We start from the raw sequence: 21,547 nt of genomic DNA, 5'->3' as shown, positions 1-21,547 counted from the left end.
GGGGAGGAAGGGCAGTGAACTTCAGTTTGCTTATTTTATTGAATGTGATAGCTGTAGCACTCTAGGTGGAAGTGGTGCTGGAAAATTGTGTTGCTTAAGATCTTCCATAATGCATCAGAAGAAAACCTTAGAACATCCTTGCCAACCCAGCCACTATATCTTCTGTTGTGCATTTGTGGTCTGAAAGCAGCAACAAACTGTATACTTGTTTGTATAGAAAAAGCTTCTGTATTTTACTCCCATTTTATCTAAGAAGATTTAACCTCAATTCTTGGGAAGGTGATGGAGTAACTCATCCTGGAAACCATTTCCAGGCACATTAATGATGAGAACATTTATTTGCACCACTGAAAGACAGTTTCTCATGTCTGCTTTCTCAGGTATAAAGCACTGTTGGGTAGCACTAAAACTGATCTCTCACTAGCCCAAAGCACACTGTAAAGTGCCTGGCAAAGCTCAAGTTTTACAGAAAATGCAGCAGCAGTTGCCAACAGCCCAGCACTGATAAACTAACTTCACCCAGTTGCTTCCACAGTTCCTGGGGACGTACAGGACTCTGCCCTGTATTTCAGACGCTAGCATGGATGTCGGCCCTGGGGACCTGCTGGAGACACTGGCTCGCCCAGGCCTCTCTAAACTGGCTGCGGCTACAACCTTGGCAATACCTGGGCTCACCAGCATCCCTGGGGAAAGAGGTGTCTCGTCCCCATGCCTGTCAAGGTCCAAGTTTCAGAGTTTAGAGGATAAACCTTGAGGATGGTGATGGTATCAATAAATACCTGTTGGTGGTTTGCAAGACCCTGCACTATAAGAACTCCTACCCTGTTAACATAGTCACAGGTAATCTGGGGAGTGGAGAACACCAGATGAGACTACTGGGTACTGTCAAACTCTTTTTCCTGTTGCTGGCAAAGTCAAGGAGGTAGGTAGAGTTGATGATGGCACCATGGACTGAACACTCTCATGCCCATTACAGTCTTCCCCACAGTTGAAGGTACTTAACCCACTGACCAGCAGAGCAATTAAGGACAGCAAAGCTCCACATAAGAAGGACCCTGCAAAGAAGGTCTCTGCAACAGACTCTTTTGTGCACATTACTGTTCATCCCATGCTCTAAGCACTCTTACCATTCATCTCACAGGCTCACAATACCTTGCCAGCTCCAGGGAATCCATCTTGGCCACATTCCCTGCCAGGATCTCATATTTTGCTGTCATGTGCATCTCACAGGGGTGCAAGATGCCAATCACCTGAGCCATCCCCTTGCACAACGGCACAACAACCACCTTAAGCAGGGGCTGGAAGGCCACCTTGCTGCTCTGACATGGCTCTGACATGGCATAGCGCGAGATGGGAGCCACACTGACTGCATGGTCTGAAGAGCAGAAGCACCAAACATCATGGTCTGGGAAAGTAAACATTGAGGACAAGGAAGAACCTCCACACTGTCATCTTGACATAGTGATTATTGAAATGGATACTGGCATCTTCCTCATAGGGACAATGGAAACACATTGTGAGAGCACAAGACCTGATAGAGAGGTTTGCATTATCAAGCAGCAAATCCTCTCAGGATGCCTGTTACAGCAGAACACAGGTCGTGGCAGAACACAGTCATGGCCTACTTGAGATGGAACTGATCCAAACCAAAGAACATTTAACACCAAAATGAATATTCTCAGCAGCCTATACTGGGGACAGGAGGAGCTCTACAAAAGTTTTCTGTGCGATTGCTTCAGTTAATATAAAGAAGTTCATACTGCAAACACCACAACAGGATATTGATGTACACAGAAGCAAACAAGGTCCTTTTATGTTATAATGATGAAACAAGTAGACACACCCAAAGATTTTCTGGTTTTCTGCAGTGTTCCTGGAGAGGTCTCTGCAGATCATTATTTAAAAAAATTATTGGCCATAAAATATTATAACCTACATAAATTCGACATAAAACCCAGAAATGTAGGGATCAAAGATATCGATACAAAGAGCAGTATGCATTATCATTCACAGGTTATACTACAAATAACGATTCAAATAACTTCATAAAACATCTTCCAAACACAGACTGAGTACAGGTCATTTAGGGCTAGCAATGGGTGCTAGCAAACATATTATATGGCATCTTGCTTGGAAAGAACTATTTTTAGGATGTTGTGGTGTTAATTTTAAGGCTGAATCAATAAGGGGAAAGTCATACAGAACAAACAAGATACAAAGCTTGATTCTTCATCTAAATGGACTTAAGATAAAGATGATGGAATAAATCTTAAAATCAAAGATTAAAGGTTATGGAGTCCTTTATGGGACCAAAGGAACCTTACACCCATACTCCATATTTTAGGTCTGTGTGGGTACTTCTGTTTGAAGATCTCTGAAAAGGGTAAGTCATCCCTCCTGAGGACCCATATGAAAACGTCTGTGTATACACTTGGCACAATAGATCAGGATAATGACTTGGAAAGCTATTCAATATCAACAACTTCCACTTGAAAATTTTTGACCCTTCTCATTTCTAACAAGTGTTGTACAGAAATGAGTTTAGGATTTCATCTCAAGGACTGGACTTGCAAAAAAAAAAACCTACTTAAAACAACTGGATTCCAAAGCCTAGGATCTGCTTTAAAAATGCTGACCCCCCCCACCTAAAATACATCAGAGTTTGTTATAGGAAACATATAAATATGGCTAAATGAACTCTTTATCTGGCCTGGGTTCATCTGTATTGGCAACTTCTTGTACTCTCTTCTGAAGTGGTAACACAGCAGTTTTTAAGGTTGGAGGGTGGTGGTGGGAAGATGCACAATTCACACCCAACTCTAACAAGGAGCTTACAGAGGCTGGTGAAAACTCCCCAAATTTTTGTTGAAGCAGTGCTAGGAAGGAACAGGAAAAAGGTACATCCCCTCCTACTTGGAAGCCATTCTTCCTGCCCAAAACAAGTATAAGAGTAATAAGATTTTCAAATATATTTTTTAAAAAATCAGTACTCTCCTAAATGAATTGTTTACATTTTCTTTTCTATAATAAAATAGGAGCTCACTTCAAGATACTGCCAATTAGCTCCACTTTTCTGATTCCCCAAAGGAGCTTAGCCCTTTTGTCTAGCAACCAGGGAATAAATCAGCAATACATTTGCAGGGAACAGCAAACCTGCCAGCAGCAGGGACCCCTAATGAACAGGAAGAGCTTTCTCTGTGTATTGCAAAAGCTGCCACGTTTCTGCTTCCCTACAGCTGTTACCCCGGAATCCAATTGCAGAAGAGTCTGAAGAAAAGTACTTTTTCGTACTACCATATTCTGTCACTTTTTATATCAGAGAAAGAGTTCCAGTTTTAGGGAACTCCTAGCTGATATTCAGCATGTATCTTGTCTTAAGAGTTTACTAACTTCCTCAGAATCTTAAGTTTTACATTAATATAGCTCCTTACTCACCATAAACTACAGTTTGGCAAATCTGGCTCCAGGACAGTGTAAGCATGACTGTGTGCGCTTACCAAAGCCTGTCTGGTGCTCTTCACAGCAAAGGCACAGTTTGTTCTTCACAAAACTTCACGTGCCTCTGTGCTGCAGCCTCATTAAATCTGTGTGAGCAGTGTGGACACTGAACATAGTCTGACCATAAGAAACAGTTTATACATTACAGAAGAAGAATTGCTCTGCTTTACTGGAGTACTCAAAATACGGTTCAAAAACTGGCTCTATCAGCAGGTGATCATGGTGAGTTCCCATCAGCTCCCAAAGTACACAGGAGAATTACAAAAACCTCCTCTGGAAAAGCATTTGGGATCCTAAAATACATGCTTACAGTATTAACCCAGCAACAGTAATTGCTTTCAGAAATAAATGCAGGGGATTAATAAAAGCAGATTTTATTATCTTTGTCCTGTTCCCACCCACAACCTCACAATCAACAAGTCTGCATAAAAAGCATTATTTAAAATTCCGAGACTAGTCAAACACTATGATTCTAAGAATACTTTTGGTCATTAAGATCGCTATTTGGCAAATCACTGATGAAGAAGCTGTGCCCTGCCAGATGAGGCACAGCCAAGAGCCAGGTTCCTGGGTGTGAAGCAGCATTGTGAAGAGCACACATCAGTTCTTCCTGGAGTTATTTTTGATAGTGTTACAACCCTGATTCTGTTAAAAGTTATTCAGCAACATTTACCACTGGTGCAGTTCTACTCGTTTCAATGACTGGTCAGTGTTCGTGGTCAATGCGGTCATGTTCAGCCCTCACACTGCCCTTGCCATTCTCAGACCCTTCCTCCCTGCCCAGTGCCTTTTACAAAAGCAGCCCGAGTGTCCTCATCCTAGTATTACAGATATTAGCATATTTACGAATAGTTTCTCTCAGTAACAGCCCAGAAAAGGTGGCCCAAAAGCCAGCTCCAGACCAGCAGCATGGGCAAAATTGTTCTGAATGCAGGGGAGCAGATGACGAGACAGGGCAGATGCCTGGATTTGTGGGGCTAGCAGCAGGACCTGGCACTTCAGGGGAGAACGGGGAGCTTTGGGCTTTATTTAGAGGAGGACTCTCTCCCCTCCCCACAATCAATGTGCTTTCTCTTCAGTCGTGCAGTATAGAATATACATCCTCATTAAGACCCTCAGCAATTTGTCTTTCCTAAAAAGCAGTTCTCCAATTCCTTTCTCCACAACTACCACTGCACTTGCACAACTAGGTTTCCTCCAAGAGGGAGAAGGAAAGGGAAGGGTCTGCTCTTAGAGTCAGTGGAGTCAGGCAAGAAATAACAGAGTCATTAAAGAATTCAGCAGTGGAAATTCAGAGAGGAGCTTGACCTCAGTCAAGGAAGGAAGATGTGTTCTGCTGCTTATGCTGCATTGCTGTCATCTAGAAGAGGAGAAAGGCTGAAATCATGGCAGCTGGTTCTGCTATCAGTCACAAATTCCTGCTCTGGAAGTGAGCCCAGAGAGTCCCCCACTTCCCCCTCCTGCCCTCTGCCTTCCTAATGCAAGCGGGACTCTGCTGAGATCCTTTCCAAGATTGCTCCCACATTTCATAAATCACATATCATGAGAAATATTGGCTGTATGTGCATCTTTTTGGATCCATAACTTCTAACATAGCAAGCTCTGTGCAGAGATCACCCTTGGTATTAGTAGTAAACCAGACCTGTCTTCTTCTAAATGACTTCCCTGTCTGTGCAGTTGGGTGGGGAAGGGGACAGCGGAAAAGCCACCACATGGGAGTGTGGAAGCCTGTGTGCCCTACAGTTGTTTTGAATGGTGAGGGGATGTATTTCATCCTCTGTTATACTAGAACACAAGCATCCTGACTCTTCTTCCAAAGTGTTGTCTAACATCAGACCCCAGCCTTGCTGCCTTTAAACTTAAAAGACACTGTTAGCTTTCTCTTCCTCCCCACCACCTCTCCATTGCACCCCTACTCAATTTAGTGAAGAAAAACAACTAAAACTAGAGAGTATGGAGGGAATTAATGTGCACATTGTGTTGTGCTGGAGGGTGCAAAACGGAAGTCCAGCTGTGGATAATAAGAGGTCATTGCTTTACCAAAGATTAGTACAGGAACACTGGTAAGATAAAGTAGACCACAAACCTGGATTGATGCTTGGTGGGGGAGGAGGTGGAAGAGGGCAGTCCTCCTTCAGAGCTTTTTGACCTACTTGGTTGACCAAATAGTATTAATAAACTCCTCATGGTGCTGCCTCCAGTTAGATTTCTTCCCTGGCTGTTTCTGTAATGGAAATAAAGGAAAACACAAACTATATTTCCCCCTTGAAAAGGACAGGGGGAAATCTTAGAGTTCTTCTTTTCTGAGAAAAAGGAAAAATATTACAAACAAGAGAAATTTGATTTTTGAAGGCATAGGAAAGATGATTTTGCCTTTTGCTAAATAGAATAGAAAAGACACTCTGACCAACACCTTCCATTCTCCTCCACTTGTCAGATTCTTCTTGCTTTAAACCTTTGTGCACTTCTGTTTCTTTCCACAATTGATTTTAAAGGACATTTTACAATGGCAGTCTGAATCTATACCAAATCAGCAGTGATTTGGCATCTCTGGGTAAAATTATACACATTCATGTCTAAGTGTACTCCCTCTTCAGCAACACATGAAAAAAACTTGTTCCAAGTAAGAGCTTAAGCCTCTTTCCCACCTGTAAATAAGTTCAATTCAAATATATTTTTAAACCCTTGAGTTCAATAGCAGTGAATCTCTGTAGCTTTATCTGTGGAAGATTTGTAGCTACTGACAGCTCTTATGTCCAACCTGGGGCATTCATGCACCAACCATCTTGGATCACAGTCTCTTTCAGATTTAAGTGAAGAGGAAACTGTCGGAGACTTGTGTTGTCTTTAAAACACATACATGAACACTTCCTAGAAGAGCAGAGACACTTATGTGCCCAGAGTAGTCACAGCACCTACTGGTCTGGATTCTGAATGGAGAAATATTCTCAAACACTAGCAGCACAGGGAGTGGGAGGAAAGAATTTGGCACTGAGTTAAACACATATGTGAGACTCATCCACAACATCCAGGCTTTGTCCTCAGAGGAAACAATACTGTTACTGAATTAGACTTCATATGGAAGTAACACACATGCCTCAATTTTAACTATACCTTTTGCAGGGACTGCCTCTTCACAGTGGTGATTCCTCTTCCCTGCAGTCTCTGTTTCAAAGAGAACTTGCACTTCTTGTTGAAGACTTTCCTGCATATTGGATCATGTCTCAGCTGGGATGCAAACAGCTGTTTATGGATTGAAGTCATGCTTTGTTAATGATGCTTCCTTACTCAAGCTTTAAAATTACTACTCCTAGGAGCAGGGAGCTAAAGCTGTATTTATTAAGTTCAATTTAACTCCTGCAAGAGTTCAGCAAAACTTTAAAATGCTGTCCAAGTATAGCTGCAGTACAACACAAATAAGAAATAGAAACCATTTCTAGTTTGTTCTGCTCAGGGATATGCTGGAGGCCAGTGCAAATAATGACTTTCAGAAAATAACAGACTGGGTCTGTGCACAGGAACAGTCCCATTGGACTACTGCCTCCCCCCTTCACTTGTTTTTCTTTCTTCCTTGGTTAAGAGGGAGAACAGACTGATCCTGTTCAAGGGGCCGATATTTACATTATTAGTTCTTTGAGTTGATAAGTATTACAGACCGGGGGCTCCCCTGACAAGCAGCAGCACTGTCCATCCCATCAACACCACTGAAACAGCAACAGTCCCAGGCTGAAAGGGAGCAGCTGCTTACCAGCACACATAACCTGACACCTCAGAAGGAAAACTAGGGATAACAGCTGCAGCTGACAGCACAGGGAAATTTTAGGTAGATATCCAGTGCCAAATTTGTGGAAGAGCCACACCTCACAACAAAGGAGGTTTTAGCATTCAGAAGTGTCTCAGATTTTAGCATCAACCTCACTTTTCTGCAACAGGATGGTGAATCACCACGAAAGTGAGGACCAAACTACCTCCTCTCTCTTGTAACTGTGGATCACACCTATTTGAGCCTGTCTGCAGCTGGTAAATGAAACACCCCATTCCTATCTCCCTTTGCTTACTCCCTGTTTCCAGTTCTCATATTCTTCTTCATCTTCTCATTAATTTCTCTATGCCATCCACTGTCTTCCCATGGGAGTTAAGCAGCTGCCTGAGCAGGGTATTTTGGTTACAGCTCAGCTGGGCCAAAAAGCACCCCATTCTACTACAACACACATTTCTAAATTCTTGTTTCCCTTTGAACCTTTCTACTCATGTGCTTCAGGTCTTTATCTTCTGTTTCTATACTTTTCTGTCAGTAAACTTGAGAGGACGATTTCTCTGCTGGACCAAGATGGCAACAGATACCTGTGTCTTGCTCACTAAGGAGCATACCAGTTGTGCATCAGTGGGACAAAGAGACATTACAGGACTTGAATTTCATGCTAGTCATAGTGACAAGAAACTTTCTGCCTCCCTCAGAACATAGATAGCTGTCTTTTCGAATGATTTTGCTAGATTAAACCATCACATTCTTCATATATCTGATCCGAGATACCAGACACAGAACTACTAACACAGGGTAGTTCCACTCATCTTAGCACTCATAGTCCAGCTTACAGTGTATTTTTCTTGTTTACTACTTTTTCTTGCTAAATCAGTTTTCAGTTCTATGCAGAGCTGATCTGATCTCCTACAGAGCCACAGAATCAAACTGAGGAGGAAAGGAATGTGTGCAGAGCTCCCCCTTGCAGAAACACCCCGTAGTTGGGTTGCAGCCACCCATTCAGTTTGCAATCCAGGGATCAGTGAGGTAAAGGGGAATCTTTTCACTCACTTCAGCAGGCTTTGGAACAGAGCCTGGTGCCCTCATTATGCTGTCAAAAGGACTACTTATCAGATGGTTTATTAGTCTATTTTTCCCAGGAAGCCTGAAATAAATTCTGCCCAGAAACCTGGAACACAAAGGAAGCTTCAGGTTGGTAACTTATGTCTCACCAAGAGGTAATATGTTATTTTAAATGCAATATATGGTAAACACCTGGTTTTGGACAAGCAGGTAAATTAAGGTAGTGCGAGACTGCAGATTGAGTCACAACATTTCTGTGCATGTTCATTAATTATCTAATCAAGTTCACTAATGAAAGCAGTTATTAGATCATTTGGTCTTTTAAACAGAAAATAAGTTTTGTTTTACCAGAACATCCTGTGCTAAATGTCTTCCACAGGTTGTACAAGGTATCATATCTTGACTTTTGGCAGCTGTGTAAAATTCAAACCATGAAAGTCTTGGTTATGCAGTACAGGATGGCTTGACTACAGTAGAGTCAGTGTTTGGACTGAACCCTTGCCGATACAGTATTTCATTGGCAGAAAGGGGCATCTACAGTCATGTGCCAGTGCTCCCTTTGGCAGAACCACCTTATTTATCTTGTTGCTGTGAAGCACAAGCTCTCTTTACTACGATGGACAGCTTTGTGTTTTCCACATGACAGCTCAGGCATGTCTTTTCACAATGACATCACAGTTGGGCAAGGAGATGATGCAAGAGTACTCAGTCAGGTTCATCATGGCCTAAATTCAGAGAAGGGGGGCTGGAAAGCAAGAGCAAACAATCTGCACTCAGATTTATTCCACTTTGTTTGTAAGTCATCACGAGATAGCGATGACCAGTAGCGGCTCAGGGTAAACCATCGCTACTCGAGAAAGTAGTAGGTGTCACCCTAAGTGTGACATGATCTTCATTCTTAAGACAGAACATTTTCATGACAGGCTAAACAGCATTCTAAGATGATCTTACCTTGTAGATGTCAAAGTTGTGGGGATTTGTTTTTAAATCAGTAATTTTTTTATAGCCTTTCTGTCTCCAATGGCAGTCACATATTCTCATTTCATAGCAGTGACATTACTTGTATTAAACAAAATCAGCTTTTAGAAAATTTGCATAATAACAAAGAGCCTTTTTCATGAGACTTGTAACATAGCGGGAAAGATTTAAGTGTATCTTACCTGCTCTTGCTGAAACAAAAGAAATCCTTAGTCTTGCTGAGCAGATGTGCAACTGCTTTTGTTCCTTACCTTTTCCTTCAGATTTTTTCATTCTCCAAGGCACTTACTACAGTGTTCCATCGATTACAAGCATAGAGGAACAAAGCAATTCCATAACCTTTTTGACTCTTATTCTATTGCCTCTGTTGAAATGTCTTCCCGCTTTTGCTCCCAAGCAACATCTTTCTGTGTGTCTTTGCTTAGTCCAGACTATACTCTTCCTTTCAAGCATCTTCCTTTACCTCCCTGAAGTGCTAAGGCTCGGACAACTGGCCCAGGCCAGAGTTGACCTAGATGAATCCTATATATTTTATAACCGAAAACTATTGTGCTAGTAAGTATTGTACTGAGTTATAACAACCCACTTATGCTGATGTAAAAAATGCTAAAGCATTGAAACACTGAGGCCTGAACAACAGGCCCCAAGCCGAAGCTGCTGACTTAGTATGTAATCATTAACAAAGTACGTAAGCTCACTAGTGAAGGATGCGGCCTACAATATAATCATTAGCGAGGACAAAATGCTGAGAAAATGTATCCAACTTGCCTTGTTTATCCTTGTTCAAGGCTGAGAACACAGGTATTTGGCCTTGTCAGAAACTCCCTTGGTCTCTCCTGAGCCCTGGCCAGGCCTTGGGTGAAATCCAACAGGAGAATGAAAACAGAAATTTTCGGCTCAAAACAAAGGTGCCAGCTATTCTGGCTTGTCGATCTCTGGGATATAAGGCTGGACCCGCTCATAGCGACTTTGGAAGCCTCACCTACAGGTGGACGCACCGCGTAGGATTTCCCACTGGCCGGGACAGGCTTTCCAAACCCTCAATGTAACTGGGGCTGCCCAGCCACTGCGGGTCTGGGTGATGGTAAAGTGTGCAAGTGGTGATGTATTTTTCACGATCACTATTCTTCTCTCTTGTGCAGTAATGATTTGATGGATTACCCTGTATTTTCCTGTTGCTTTAGGTGCACTATTCTGTCTTTTCTTGCTTCATGTTTTCTGTATTACACCGTTACATTCATTACCACCAGTAAAACACACCTACTCTTTTTACTCTGGTGTCTGAGTTTAACTAGTATCCTTAATTAGCAAACCACTCCCCCATCTCTTATTTTTTTCTCATTCCCTCAAAGTTTTGACTGATACAGCTTTTTTCTTTTTTAAAAAGAATTAAAAAAGGTCACAGAATCACAGATCACAGAATCAGCAATGAAAAGTCAGGAAAAAGGACAATTTGCCACAGATTAGTTACTTCAGACATGTACAACAGCAGACAAGTTAAGGACTAGTAAAAAACATGTTCGTTGTCTTTAGTAAAAGATTTTCCTTTTCAGTAAATGACAAAAATCACATTCCGCCCAAACCGCTGAGCAGCATCTGTTACTCACTTGTTCCATTTAACTCCTTTCCTGGTATCTGACTCATCTCAATAGAATAGTTTCTACAATATTCTCTTCTGCCTTGTTTTCAGGAGTCATGAGTACTAGGGGGTCAGCCTTCATAATCAAAAGCTCACAATTCAAGCTACCATGCATCAGCAATTACATAAGTGACAATTACGGCACAGGCAGACCCCGCTTAAGCCTTTGAACCATATGAAAACTAGTACAGATACCAGCTAAATGAAAACCCTTAAACTTGTTCTAATATTTGACAATTTCTACCAATTTGGTTAACATAGGCTCTTGAACAATCTTAAAAAACGAAGGCTTAATCCAGATGTGAATACTGTATTGACACATCAGTTTTCTGATCAGTGATCAAGAGACTAGTAGACTTAAATGCCTGTTTCCTTCTCCAAAACCATGTTACTTTATGCTTTCTTCCAACAAAAACAAGTACTTCGAATTGTTTCTGTACATTAGAAGTTCTCATCAGTCCTTCTGTTAGCTTGTCTCCATCTAGAATTCACAAAACTATTTATAGGAATATTTAAGACACTTTGAATTTAGTAGCAGTCAAGCCACTCTGCTGATGTCTTGGTTACTGTCTTCCTTACCAGAAAAAAGGTGAACTTGACACCCAAAGGCAGAAGATTGCTCAGTCTGTACGTCCTGAAAACTGAAAGCCAAGGGTTTCTTATGAATGCAGAAGGATTCAGAAGGATTGACTACAAATCCTATTAATTTCTTTCACATGTACAGACTGGTCACAGTCAGAGTAATTCACAGGCACAGTAGAGACTTAAGATCACATCAAGCCTAAAGATACTGGCCCTCTGCTCATCTTCAGAAAGTTTCTGTAACAACTGCAGTGGGTCTTGTTTGTATTTCAGTGAAACCAAACTGAATGCAAGACTCGAAGAACAGTTATTTCTGGAAAATTAAGACAATGGCTATCTGCAACATACAGTATTTTTCTAAGTATCTGCTCTTTGCCATACTACTTAAGATGAGTACTTTCAGCAAAGCTGATTTCAACAGCAACAGTAAGGTTCACTGACTACTGTAACCACAACACTTGTTGCAACAGATGTTATTTTCTAAAAAATGTAAAACTCAGGTTAGGTAACAGGGATGTCCAGCTAGACAGCAGCTTTTCAGACACCTGTTTACAAAAGATTATTCTACATCTTTCATAATAGTAACCAAACAATAAACTGCCAACCCAAAAAAGAACTAAGGAGTGGGTGAAAACTCCCTGACTTACAAAAATATCAAAATATGTATTTAACCAACAGTATAAGAGAGAGAAAACATAAATGGACATCCTAGTTTGTAAACTGAGTAATTTAATAGGAGACTCTAATTGGATCAAAACTGTAGGATTCCGATTTGCTGAATACATTCCACAAATATATATATATATAAAACTTTGTCCAGTGATAGCTTGTAAGAAAAATATTTTTTTACAATTTTAATATATTTCTATTGTAATGAAACTTTGCAACAGCTGCCATGTCACTCATGACAGAATACATTGTTTTACGTATAACTTCATTTCAGAAAGAATGACAAGTTACTGGTTCTTGTTACAGTAATATCTGAATGACCCTCTTTGAGCATGACTGTCAAAGCTATGAGTTGGCAGTTCTCAATACAAGTTAAAACTTAAGGATGTTTCCACAATAAGTTCCTCAGTTTCATCAAGACAGCTTCAGTCCTTGAATGTTTTGTTTCAGATTGAGCAATTCTTTTTCTTGCCTCGTTTTCTCCAATTTAAAGACTACCTTGTTGGCTTTCTTCTCCATTCTGCGTTCCTGAGCATAAAAATAATTACAAATTTACAAAACAGGCATAACATGCAAAAGGAAACCATTCTAATTAACAGTTCTAGATAATGAAAAGAGCAGCAATCTGCACAACAGTACTATTTATGGCACTAAGTATTAGTAGTCAAATGAATATGTGTACCACCAAGATTATAATTTTTAATTAGCTGAATCTTCTAATATGCTGACAATTTCTGTTCCTAACTAAAACAACTAGTATATCATTGTGGCCAATTAGATTTTCCAGACTTTCAGAGACTTTTCACTTTGGGTGATCTGAAACATCATAGCTGTTTTCTTTCCTTCCTTAAATAATAAGGAAATGAGGGCTCCTTCTGAAGCTATCTATGTAATGGTGGCCACAATAAGAGACCCAAAATTTCTGTATCAGAAATTAGGATGACGAAATTACGATAATTTTTCTTTTCAGTAGATTTTTTTTTTGAAGAAGCAATAAGTAGTCCTTTTAGACCAGTAAGTTTTTCCTATCAATTGCCAGACACAAGAACAAGTCAGCTTTAAAAAAAGTTCACTAGGCAGAATTCAGATAATATTACAAGTTTTTTCAGGGTTTTATTTTAAATAAGGCATACCTTTCGCTCCTCTTTTATTGCCTGTTTTCTAGCTTTGCGATCCTCTTTGCTCTCGTCTTTGGAACGGGGCTGCGTTGATGCTCTTGGCAGGTCACTGCCATTTATCATTTGCATGCGTTCTGTCTGCTTAGCAGTAAGACCTCTCTGAGGCAAGATATGTAGAGGTATTCCAGTCTTCTGGGAAATTTTTATTGGTTTGGGCTAAAATAGAGAGCATGTATGTATTAATGGCCCCTAGCTTTCGCTCCAAGAAATGCACATTGCACTACCTTATCAGTGTAAAAATATAATATTCAGATTTAACAGTAATAAACATGTAAGTTTCCTCATAATATTTTCTTCCCTGACAAAAATGCACATTAACCCCAAAGTAAGAAATCAAACACATCTGTAAACAGAATCTGGCCTCCCAGAAGAAGAAAATTCCTCTCTTTTTTTTTTTTCAGTAATATTTAAATAAAAGAACTTATGTAGGCACTTAGTATTCCTTTCTAAGCTTTCAAGAGAAAGGTTTCCTTTCAAAAATCTGGAACATCAAGCTGTACTCTAATGATGGGGAATGTCTGAAAGGACAAAAAACTACAAAAAAATGTTTCAAACTGTAGAAGGGAAATAGAAGCCTATTTTCAAGAAAAAAAACCTAAAATATGGTTGAAAGAATCAGGTTACACAAAGGTATATCACAGATAAAAAGAAAGTAAATTCCTTGCTCTCTTAAGTTTTGGCCTAGCTATTACAGAAATTTTGAACTTACTCATTTTTCCTTCTAATAGAAAAAAAAAAATAAAAAATCTAAACCCTTCTTCAGTGAAGAATACCAGAGACTAACACCCTCTCCAACTCTCTCTTTATCTCCCTCCTTCTTTTACAAACAGATATCCACTGAGAAAACAATCACTTCTGTCTCAAGTTTTCCCAGGCCAGGGTGTTACTCAGAACAAGTTTAATGATTTTACCTTTGATGGCTCCTTAATAAGTGTTGGGTGATTATATAAATTTGAATATGTACCTGTCACAAAGGAAAAAAAAAAAAGTCGTGAAGAAAGGCTTGCAAATAGAAATTAGGTAAATTTATTATGAATTGTACTACCACTTAGCCTTTGAAAATTCCTGCTCTTGTGCTCCAGCAGCATAAACCATTTTGCCTAAAGCACTGTTACAAGCGTTCTGAGATTGTCTATCATTTATTTTGAAATCCTAGGAACAAACAAGCAAACTCCAAAACACTTACTCAAAATGGATTCACAATCCCACTTTTCTTTTGGTTCCTCAAAAACTACAGCTACTATTTCTTCCTTTTCCTCTTCACTTTGTTCATTCACAGGAGAGTCTAAATCTTCACAGGGTTCAAGAGCATCCGGTTTCACACAACTTCGAAGTACAGAGAAGAGAAAAAATAAGATTCACCTTTACTTGAAAATGTGTAAATAAGTAAATCCGGCCTCCCCTCAGTAAAATCCCAAACCAAAGAAAGCTACTCCCACTGAAATCTGCAGCAAAATTAAGTTTCCTTAAGTAAGCATCCTCAAAATAAACTGAATCATTAGAACAAGAGACACAGTCTTAAAAGAAGTAATTCTGCATTTGAAAAGTATGTGGTGCACAATATTTGTGACTGGAAGGCAGGAAGAGAAGGGGATATACTTTTTAGCTATAAGCAAGGCAGCTCTAGAGGGGATTATGTACTCTGCTACTGACCAGTCATCTTTCAGTACAGGAGACACATTACTGTATCTTTCAAACAGGAAACACAAGACTAATGTGAGAATGTATAGTCATTTAACTTTAGAGTAATATCACTTGCTTTAAGACAAAATTAATATACTGTGGAAATGCAGTCTTACATTGACATGGGGTTGCTTTATAAGCACTGACTTTTGCAGTGTTCCATACAGCGGTACCCATGCAACAGTCACCTGCAAGTCTATTATCACATAACTAGGTATACAGTGGAATCAGCTGCATGCCAGCCAACATGACAGAATACACTTGGCTACAGAGTCTGTTAAAAATGTAAGCAAATGCGTAAGGAGAAAGTTAAGTTACACTAAAAAGGGAAAGGAAGATGCCTCCAGATATTACTTGCACTAAATTCAGCACAATTATACAAAAGGAGCATAATCTCACATAAACCAAAAAAAAAATGCCTGCACTTAATTTTATCATCTCAAAAGACTGACATTCTGTGACATAAAAAAAATGGGTAACACTCATACGTAGCTGCTTAAATTGTGGGATGTAATCATTGAGTATGTGAACTGGAAACAACATACTCAGATTTTCAATATAAACACAGGATTACATAACTCCGTATGTGAAACAGTACTTCTGGGAATACATACTTCTTTGCTTTTTCTTTGTAGTAATCGTTGAGGACTTCCTGCAACCGAGCATTGTCTGTGTTAATATAGCCTTCCAGCTCCACATTATCCAAGGCTCCAATTTCATCTTCATCAAATTGTTCAAAAAACTAAAATAAAGGAGTATCTATAATTAGATCACATTTGTTGTGCAACTTCTTGATAGCTTAAAGAAGATTCACACATTTCTTTCTATATGCCACTTTTTCCTCTCCCCTCTCATCTGCTGAACAACTGCCAAACACATCTGCAGTAGGATTTCCTCCTTATTGTCTTTCAGAACAAAGTTATTTTTTAACAATATGTAAATCAGCTTCTGGAAAATGTTTCTTATTCTGATGCATTATTTCAATTTGTACATTGAAAAGCCCATCACTGCTCAGGACAAAAGTTACACAGTATTTCCACTGCTCTGACACCATTTCATGAATGTATATTTGGCACAGTGAGGAGAAAGTGTGAAAGAAATGAGTCTTTACCAGGCACTTGTACATGATTTACTGTGTTGAACTAAGCCTCTCAGATGAAAGTGTAACACCAACTATGAATGCTCATTACCGTGACAGAAGTAATTTTGTTTAACTACATTTGCATTAGGCCTTTTAAGAGCAATTAACACTACAACCTATTTAACACAAGCCTCTTAATGCACACAATATTAAGTGTGGAATATGTGCAAAGAACAGCAGTTTGATGCCCTGACAACTGAAGGCAGTAAGAATTTGCCCAGGCATACAGGATATCACCTTATGAGGTGCATCAGAAGAAAAAATAAGCTTTTAATAGCCTTATGTTTAACAGTTACATTCTTGAGCTGCCTCACCTTCTCAAATCTGTCATCCAACAGTGTTAACTGCTCATTCCTTCTCATTACTGAAGAGGTCATAGAATATTCTGTGAAACGACTCCTGGTTTCTTCTTGCATAAAAAGAAATTCTTTTGTCTGTCCATAAACCCCATCATCTGATAAAGGACCTTCTGAACCACAGTCTTTATCATTATTGCAACTATCATTTTCATCACTATCATCTTCCACATCTTCCCATTCATCTTCATCTTCAGCATCTGATCTCCTGAACAGAAGTATAAAACATTTTTAGAATACGGACCTTTGCACAGCTCTTGACCAGTGTTGGGTTATGTGAAACAATTTGGCAATAACAGATTTATATCTTCAGAGGAAAGGAAAAAAGTGATTATTTTCAAGCAAGCAAAACAAATTTAGCAGTAATGGTATTGCCAAAGTCAGAATAATATTACTTTTTTCTGAAAGCTAGAAATATTTCTGATAACTGTTGGACCACACATCTGTGCACTGAGTGAAGTTATGTTTATATTCAGCTATACATGTCAAAATAAAAAAAAAAAAGAAAAATCCTAGCTGCATTCATGAATATTAAAACTTGCAAAATTTCTCATTGTTCATAAAATTATGAGAATGATACCAAAACCTAAATAAATAACATGCACTGGGGTATCACATGAAGCATTTGTAAAGGTTCTGGAAACACTCATTAGCATTAATCAATATCATTACTGATGCATTTTAAGTGCAGTAGATGGCAGTGTTTTAAACAGTTCAAGAATCCTATTATTCCATACATTGCATCTGTAAAGAAATACATGTAAGCCATGAGCTCAAAGTAACAGACAAAGCTCATCTCATGGATAAGACATAAAAATGTGATTTTGTAAGCTACCACCCACATAACACAAATAATACTTTTTTCCTTTAACACACCTAAGTATTCAATTTGAAATCTGAAACCATTCTTGTTTCCTACAACAACACAAGAAATAACAAATAGCATCATTCCTATTTACATGTGACAAACAGTTCTGCAAAGCTCTATCTACCCTTTCTGTGGTTCATTTGCTTGTAGGACAAAATCATCTTCTAGGATATTTTCTGGATTGTCAAAGTCAAAATCATCATCAAGAGCTGCAACAATATCAGGGTCAAAGTCTAGTCGTGGTCCTAGAAAGTTAAAAAAAACCCAAACCATAAATACATATGTTTATATTTATTTATATAAATATAAATATGTATGTTTCTCTGACATTATGAAGCTACTTTACTGGATAAAAAACAATCCAATTAGACTGTTAATTTGCACTAAGAAAAGATTATAAGAAAAGAACCACAAAATTCCTTGATAATATTTGTAGATTTGGTAGAAGCCAGGGCACGTCACCAGCCTCTTGAATTCTCCTAATTCAGAAAAGATCATTCCCCAGAGGTCTTAAGCTTCCATAAATGTATTTTAATATATTTTACTTAGAATATTGTAGAAGAAAAAAATATCCAAGTTAAAGTACTGTACGATCAACTGCTAACCCTAGCTTCCACCCCCTAAAATTCCCTACATTACAAAAGGTCAGAAAGTGTTTCTCTACTGCAATTAACAGAAGTGTCTTTAGCATCCTTCTGTCAGGAGGGAGAGAACTGCTATGGTTACTTCCTGTTACAAAATATTAAGATAGTTGTAAAGTGAATGTTCAGTGCAAATATGGACACATACCAAAAGTATACTCACAGCCTGTAACACTGAAATACTACTAATGAAGGAAAGTAAACACTACTCAGTATTTGAAAAGATGATAAATTTTGAGAGTGAGAATCCAGTTCTAAACTTGGATTCAAACAGACGGAGTAACAAATCAACAGTATTATGTACAGTTTTCCCCGTTATTAGGTTGTAATTGCCACACAACAGTAAGATATCATGGATTCTGCCCCCTCAAACAAAGCTAAAAAGCTATTATTAGTCAATTACAGAAATAGGTCTCAAATTGAAACACAGGTCTCATAGATCACTCTTTGTGTCTGTTATTGAGCCTGTTCTAAACCAAAACTAATATGACACTGTCATCAAAGCCGCAATCACCACCTAGTACCTAGATGGCAACTCAACATTACAAAAAGGTAGAAGATTTAATGATACCTGAAACAGGAGCAGCTTTATTTAACAAGCCCACATCCTCTTCAAACTCTGTGGCAAATACTGAGGAAGGCAACTTAATAGATGGAGCCTTAGGAAAAGAAACAAAAACCCATCATCACAATATATCTGTTCTCAGGTTCTCATCTGAGCTCACATTAACAAAAATGTGCAGATAATCATGTGACCAAAAGAAACTCTGTGAGTGCTACTTAAATATTAAGATAAGCACTGTTTTATAGGTGGCTAATTTTCAAAGTCATGCAATGAAAGCCAGGTAAAGTGTTGGCAGCATTAATTCTCATGTCAATATTCTCCAGGTACAGAGACAGAATTTTTGCATCTCTGAAGCTTTCTAGAAAATGGTTGTAAAGCAGGCACAATGAAATTTATAATTTTTTTCGTTAACACTAACACACATTTAAAACTACCCCTTTATTGAAAGGCTTATTAAAAGCTCACTAACACGCAATTAACACTAAAATAACTTCTAATCTTATGTAGTATCACCAAACTGTACTTTAAAAGTATTTCTGACTAAGAACATTAGTTTCAACTAAAATTACAGTATTTGGTTAAACCAAACTCCCTCAATTACAAGTGACTGACTAGTAATTGCATACCTCATTGCTTGAAATTACTTCTTGATTTTCTGTTCCAATGTGATCTAGCATCATGAAATTCCACAACTTATGCCAGCAATTGAAAAGTTTGGTTTTATTCTCTCTGGGTTCTGTTACATTCCACTTCAAAACCATGGTGTATTGGTAATATAATCTGGTATATTCATAACCCTTAGAGCATTCAAAAGTTCTAGAAATCTTAGAAACAAATGCCAACTGCAGAAAAACATATGACTTGTTCAAACAAATGCCTCTGTAATCCATCTCTGTCAAGAAAAGCTTGTTTTGGGTACACAAAGTGTTTTAACACTGTGCTGGCAAAACACTGTTCATCAATAAACTCTGGCTGCTCAACTTTTGTTTTTACTTGTAGGAAAGTCTGACTGTGGGTCAAAAGGATCCTAAATAAATAAATATTTATATAATTCATAGGTCACAATCAAGATAACACACTGAATATGGTTAATGTGTCTACAGGATGCTAAACTCCAAAGAACAGCATATGATTATTATTAGCAAAACCACTACTTACTGGAACTCGCTGAATTTCATCTTCTATGTGTCCCTCATTTGTGACAACAATTCTGCTTTGCTGTCCACGCACAGAAGGGACAAGCTCAGAGGGACCAGAAGCTTCTTTTAGATGCTGCAAATAGTCATAGTCATCATCAAAGAAGACTCCATACTTCCGCTGCTCTTCCCTCCTTTGTTCCTCATGCCCCTTGGAATTGTAAAAAGAAATATATTTAGTTACTTAAGTCCATTTAAAACTTATTAGCAAAAAGAAAATATGTCTATTAAGAATGCCTGAATTCTAAAGTCCTTTTAGTCCTCTCTCCACTCATTATCCCAGTGCACAGCCAATTAGGAAGTTGTGGCCATCTGGTTCAGCATTTGGATGCTGTCTAAGCCAGACCTTAAACAACTTTTTCCATAAGCAGCACAACTAACAAAGCCTGTCTTTTCAGGGTGGGTCAGACAGGTTTTGTGGTTTAATATGTTTATAACCATAATGCCAGTTAGTCATCCTGCAATGTATCAAATTCCTGACATCATCCCCTTCTTTTTAATAAGCTGGACCAAAAACTACCTTCTCTCAGGTTGTTTTTGAATTGTACAATTGCATACCCACTTTTCTCTCCTGCAGCATTTCTCATCTGAATGAACGTCAGTATCAAAAGCAAGTATTTACTTTCTGTGTAGGCAGCAGAACTCTCTGGGGTGCAGTATCATCAGCAGCAAGTGGATCCCTCTGACTTCTGTGCACTAAGTGAAATGTTACTGCTTTCTTCTTGTCTATGAAGGGTTTCTTTTTCTTGTGAGGCTGCAAAAGGACATTTGGTTAATCATTAGTAAAAAAATAAATATTAAATGCACCTAAAAAGAATCTTTTGCTTGGAGCATGCTACTGTGTTCCTTTTAAGGCAATGTCTTATATACTTAGAGACAAAGCAAAAAGGGACTAGTGGTAGCTTAACTCTTCTCACCACACGTACAACAGCCATTGCTTATGTTCGAATAGCATATGCAGCTGTATTTAGCTGCAAAATGGCAATACAACAGTACAATAAATATTTGATTACAGCATATACACCTTAACATATAATCTTTGAAAAGACATTTTAAATAACTATTTTCCAAACACGGGGTTAAATCTGAAACAAACTTCATCCAAGAAACACAGGAAACTGACATAAGGAAATTCATCTAGACACACCTAACTTCTTGAAAATTGTTTAGACACCTGTTCCTGCACCAGTAATTCTGTATCAACCACAAAAACTATCAACTGTACCATTACACAGACATGGCTCTAACATCAAAAATGTATCTGCATTCTGGATCAACAGAAATCTGAAGTTTTCTTAACTGGAGGAAAGTCTTTTCTGCAAGTTAGCATATCTGATGTGGGGAAATACTTTTATCAAAATTTCCAGCTTTACTCACCTATGAGAATGTGTTAATAGCAAATATATGCAACTTGTGCACTATTCTATGGATCTAACCTATCTTCTTTACCTGGTGGCTTTAAGTAAACATGCCACACTATGACATATCAAAGTTCAGAGCCTATCAACCGCCACCATATATTTTGATATGTGCTTTAAAACCTTACGCTTGGTGCAACCATCAAAGGAAATGCTTCAAGTTTTTGGAAGCAGGCACCTGCTGCCCCTACAAACAAAGTTGCCGGTGACCGATGGTACCGGGGACGCCGCAGGAAGCCGAGCAGGACAGCTGCCCCCCGCCCCCCGGGGGCTCAGGGCACCCCTCGGGGGTTCGCCTTAGGCTGGGCCT

At 38.9% G+C, this 21,547-nt stretch overlaps 2 protein-coding genes across 2 annotated transcripts; both read right to left on the bottom strand.

Moving 5' to 3' along the window:
• Positions 1–456: 456 nt before the first annotated feature.
• On the bottom strand, positions 457–12,241 carry ZC2HC1B (zinc finger C2HC-type containing 1B). The gene is given in 11 exon segments (XM_026844544.1): positions 457–712; positions 1,153–1,375; positions 1,844–1,888; positions 2,709–2,819; positions 3,494–3,532; positions 3,535–3,615; positions 5,585–5,644; positions 5,647–5,722; positions 6,613–6,726; positions 8,672–8,736; positions 10,909–12,241. Coding segments are annotated over 11 exon segments (1,107 nt in total). The 5' UTR covers positions 10,946–12,241.
• A 108-nt stretch (positions 12,242–12,349) lies between these two features.
• Positions 12,350–20,579, bottom strand: LTV1 (LTV1 ribosome biogenesis factor; the record flags this gene model as incomplete). Its single annotated transcript, XM_026844543.1, has 10 exons — positions 12,350–12,719; positions 13,325–13,525; positions 14,281–14,333; positions 14,556–14,695; positions 15,667–15,794; positions 16,508–16,757; positions 17,542–17,662; positions 18,630–18,717; positions 19,782–19,970; positions 20,442–20,579. Coding segments are annotated over 10 exons (1,422 nt in total), but the record flags the coding sequence as incomplete, so codon positions are not given.
• Between the last annotated feature and the right edge of the window lie 968 nt (positions 20,580–21,547).

This window comes from Athene cunicularia (genome assembly GCF_003259725.1).
Source record: "Athene cunicularia isolate RWA chromosome 3 unlocalized genomic scaffold, athCun1 chr3_part1, whole genome shotgun sequence".
Lineage (NCBI taxonomy): Eukaryota > Metazoa > Chordata > Aves > Strigiformes > Strigidae > Athene > Athene cunicularia.
The sequence above is the reverse complement of the archived record's forward strand: the minus strand, read 5'-3'. Positions and strand labels throughout refer to the sequence as shown.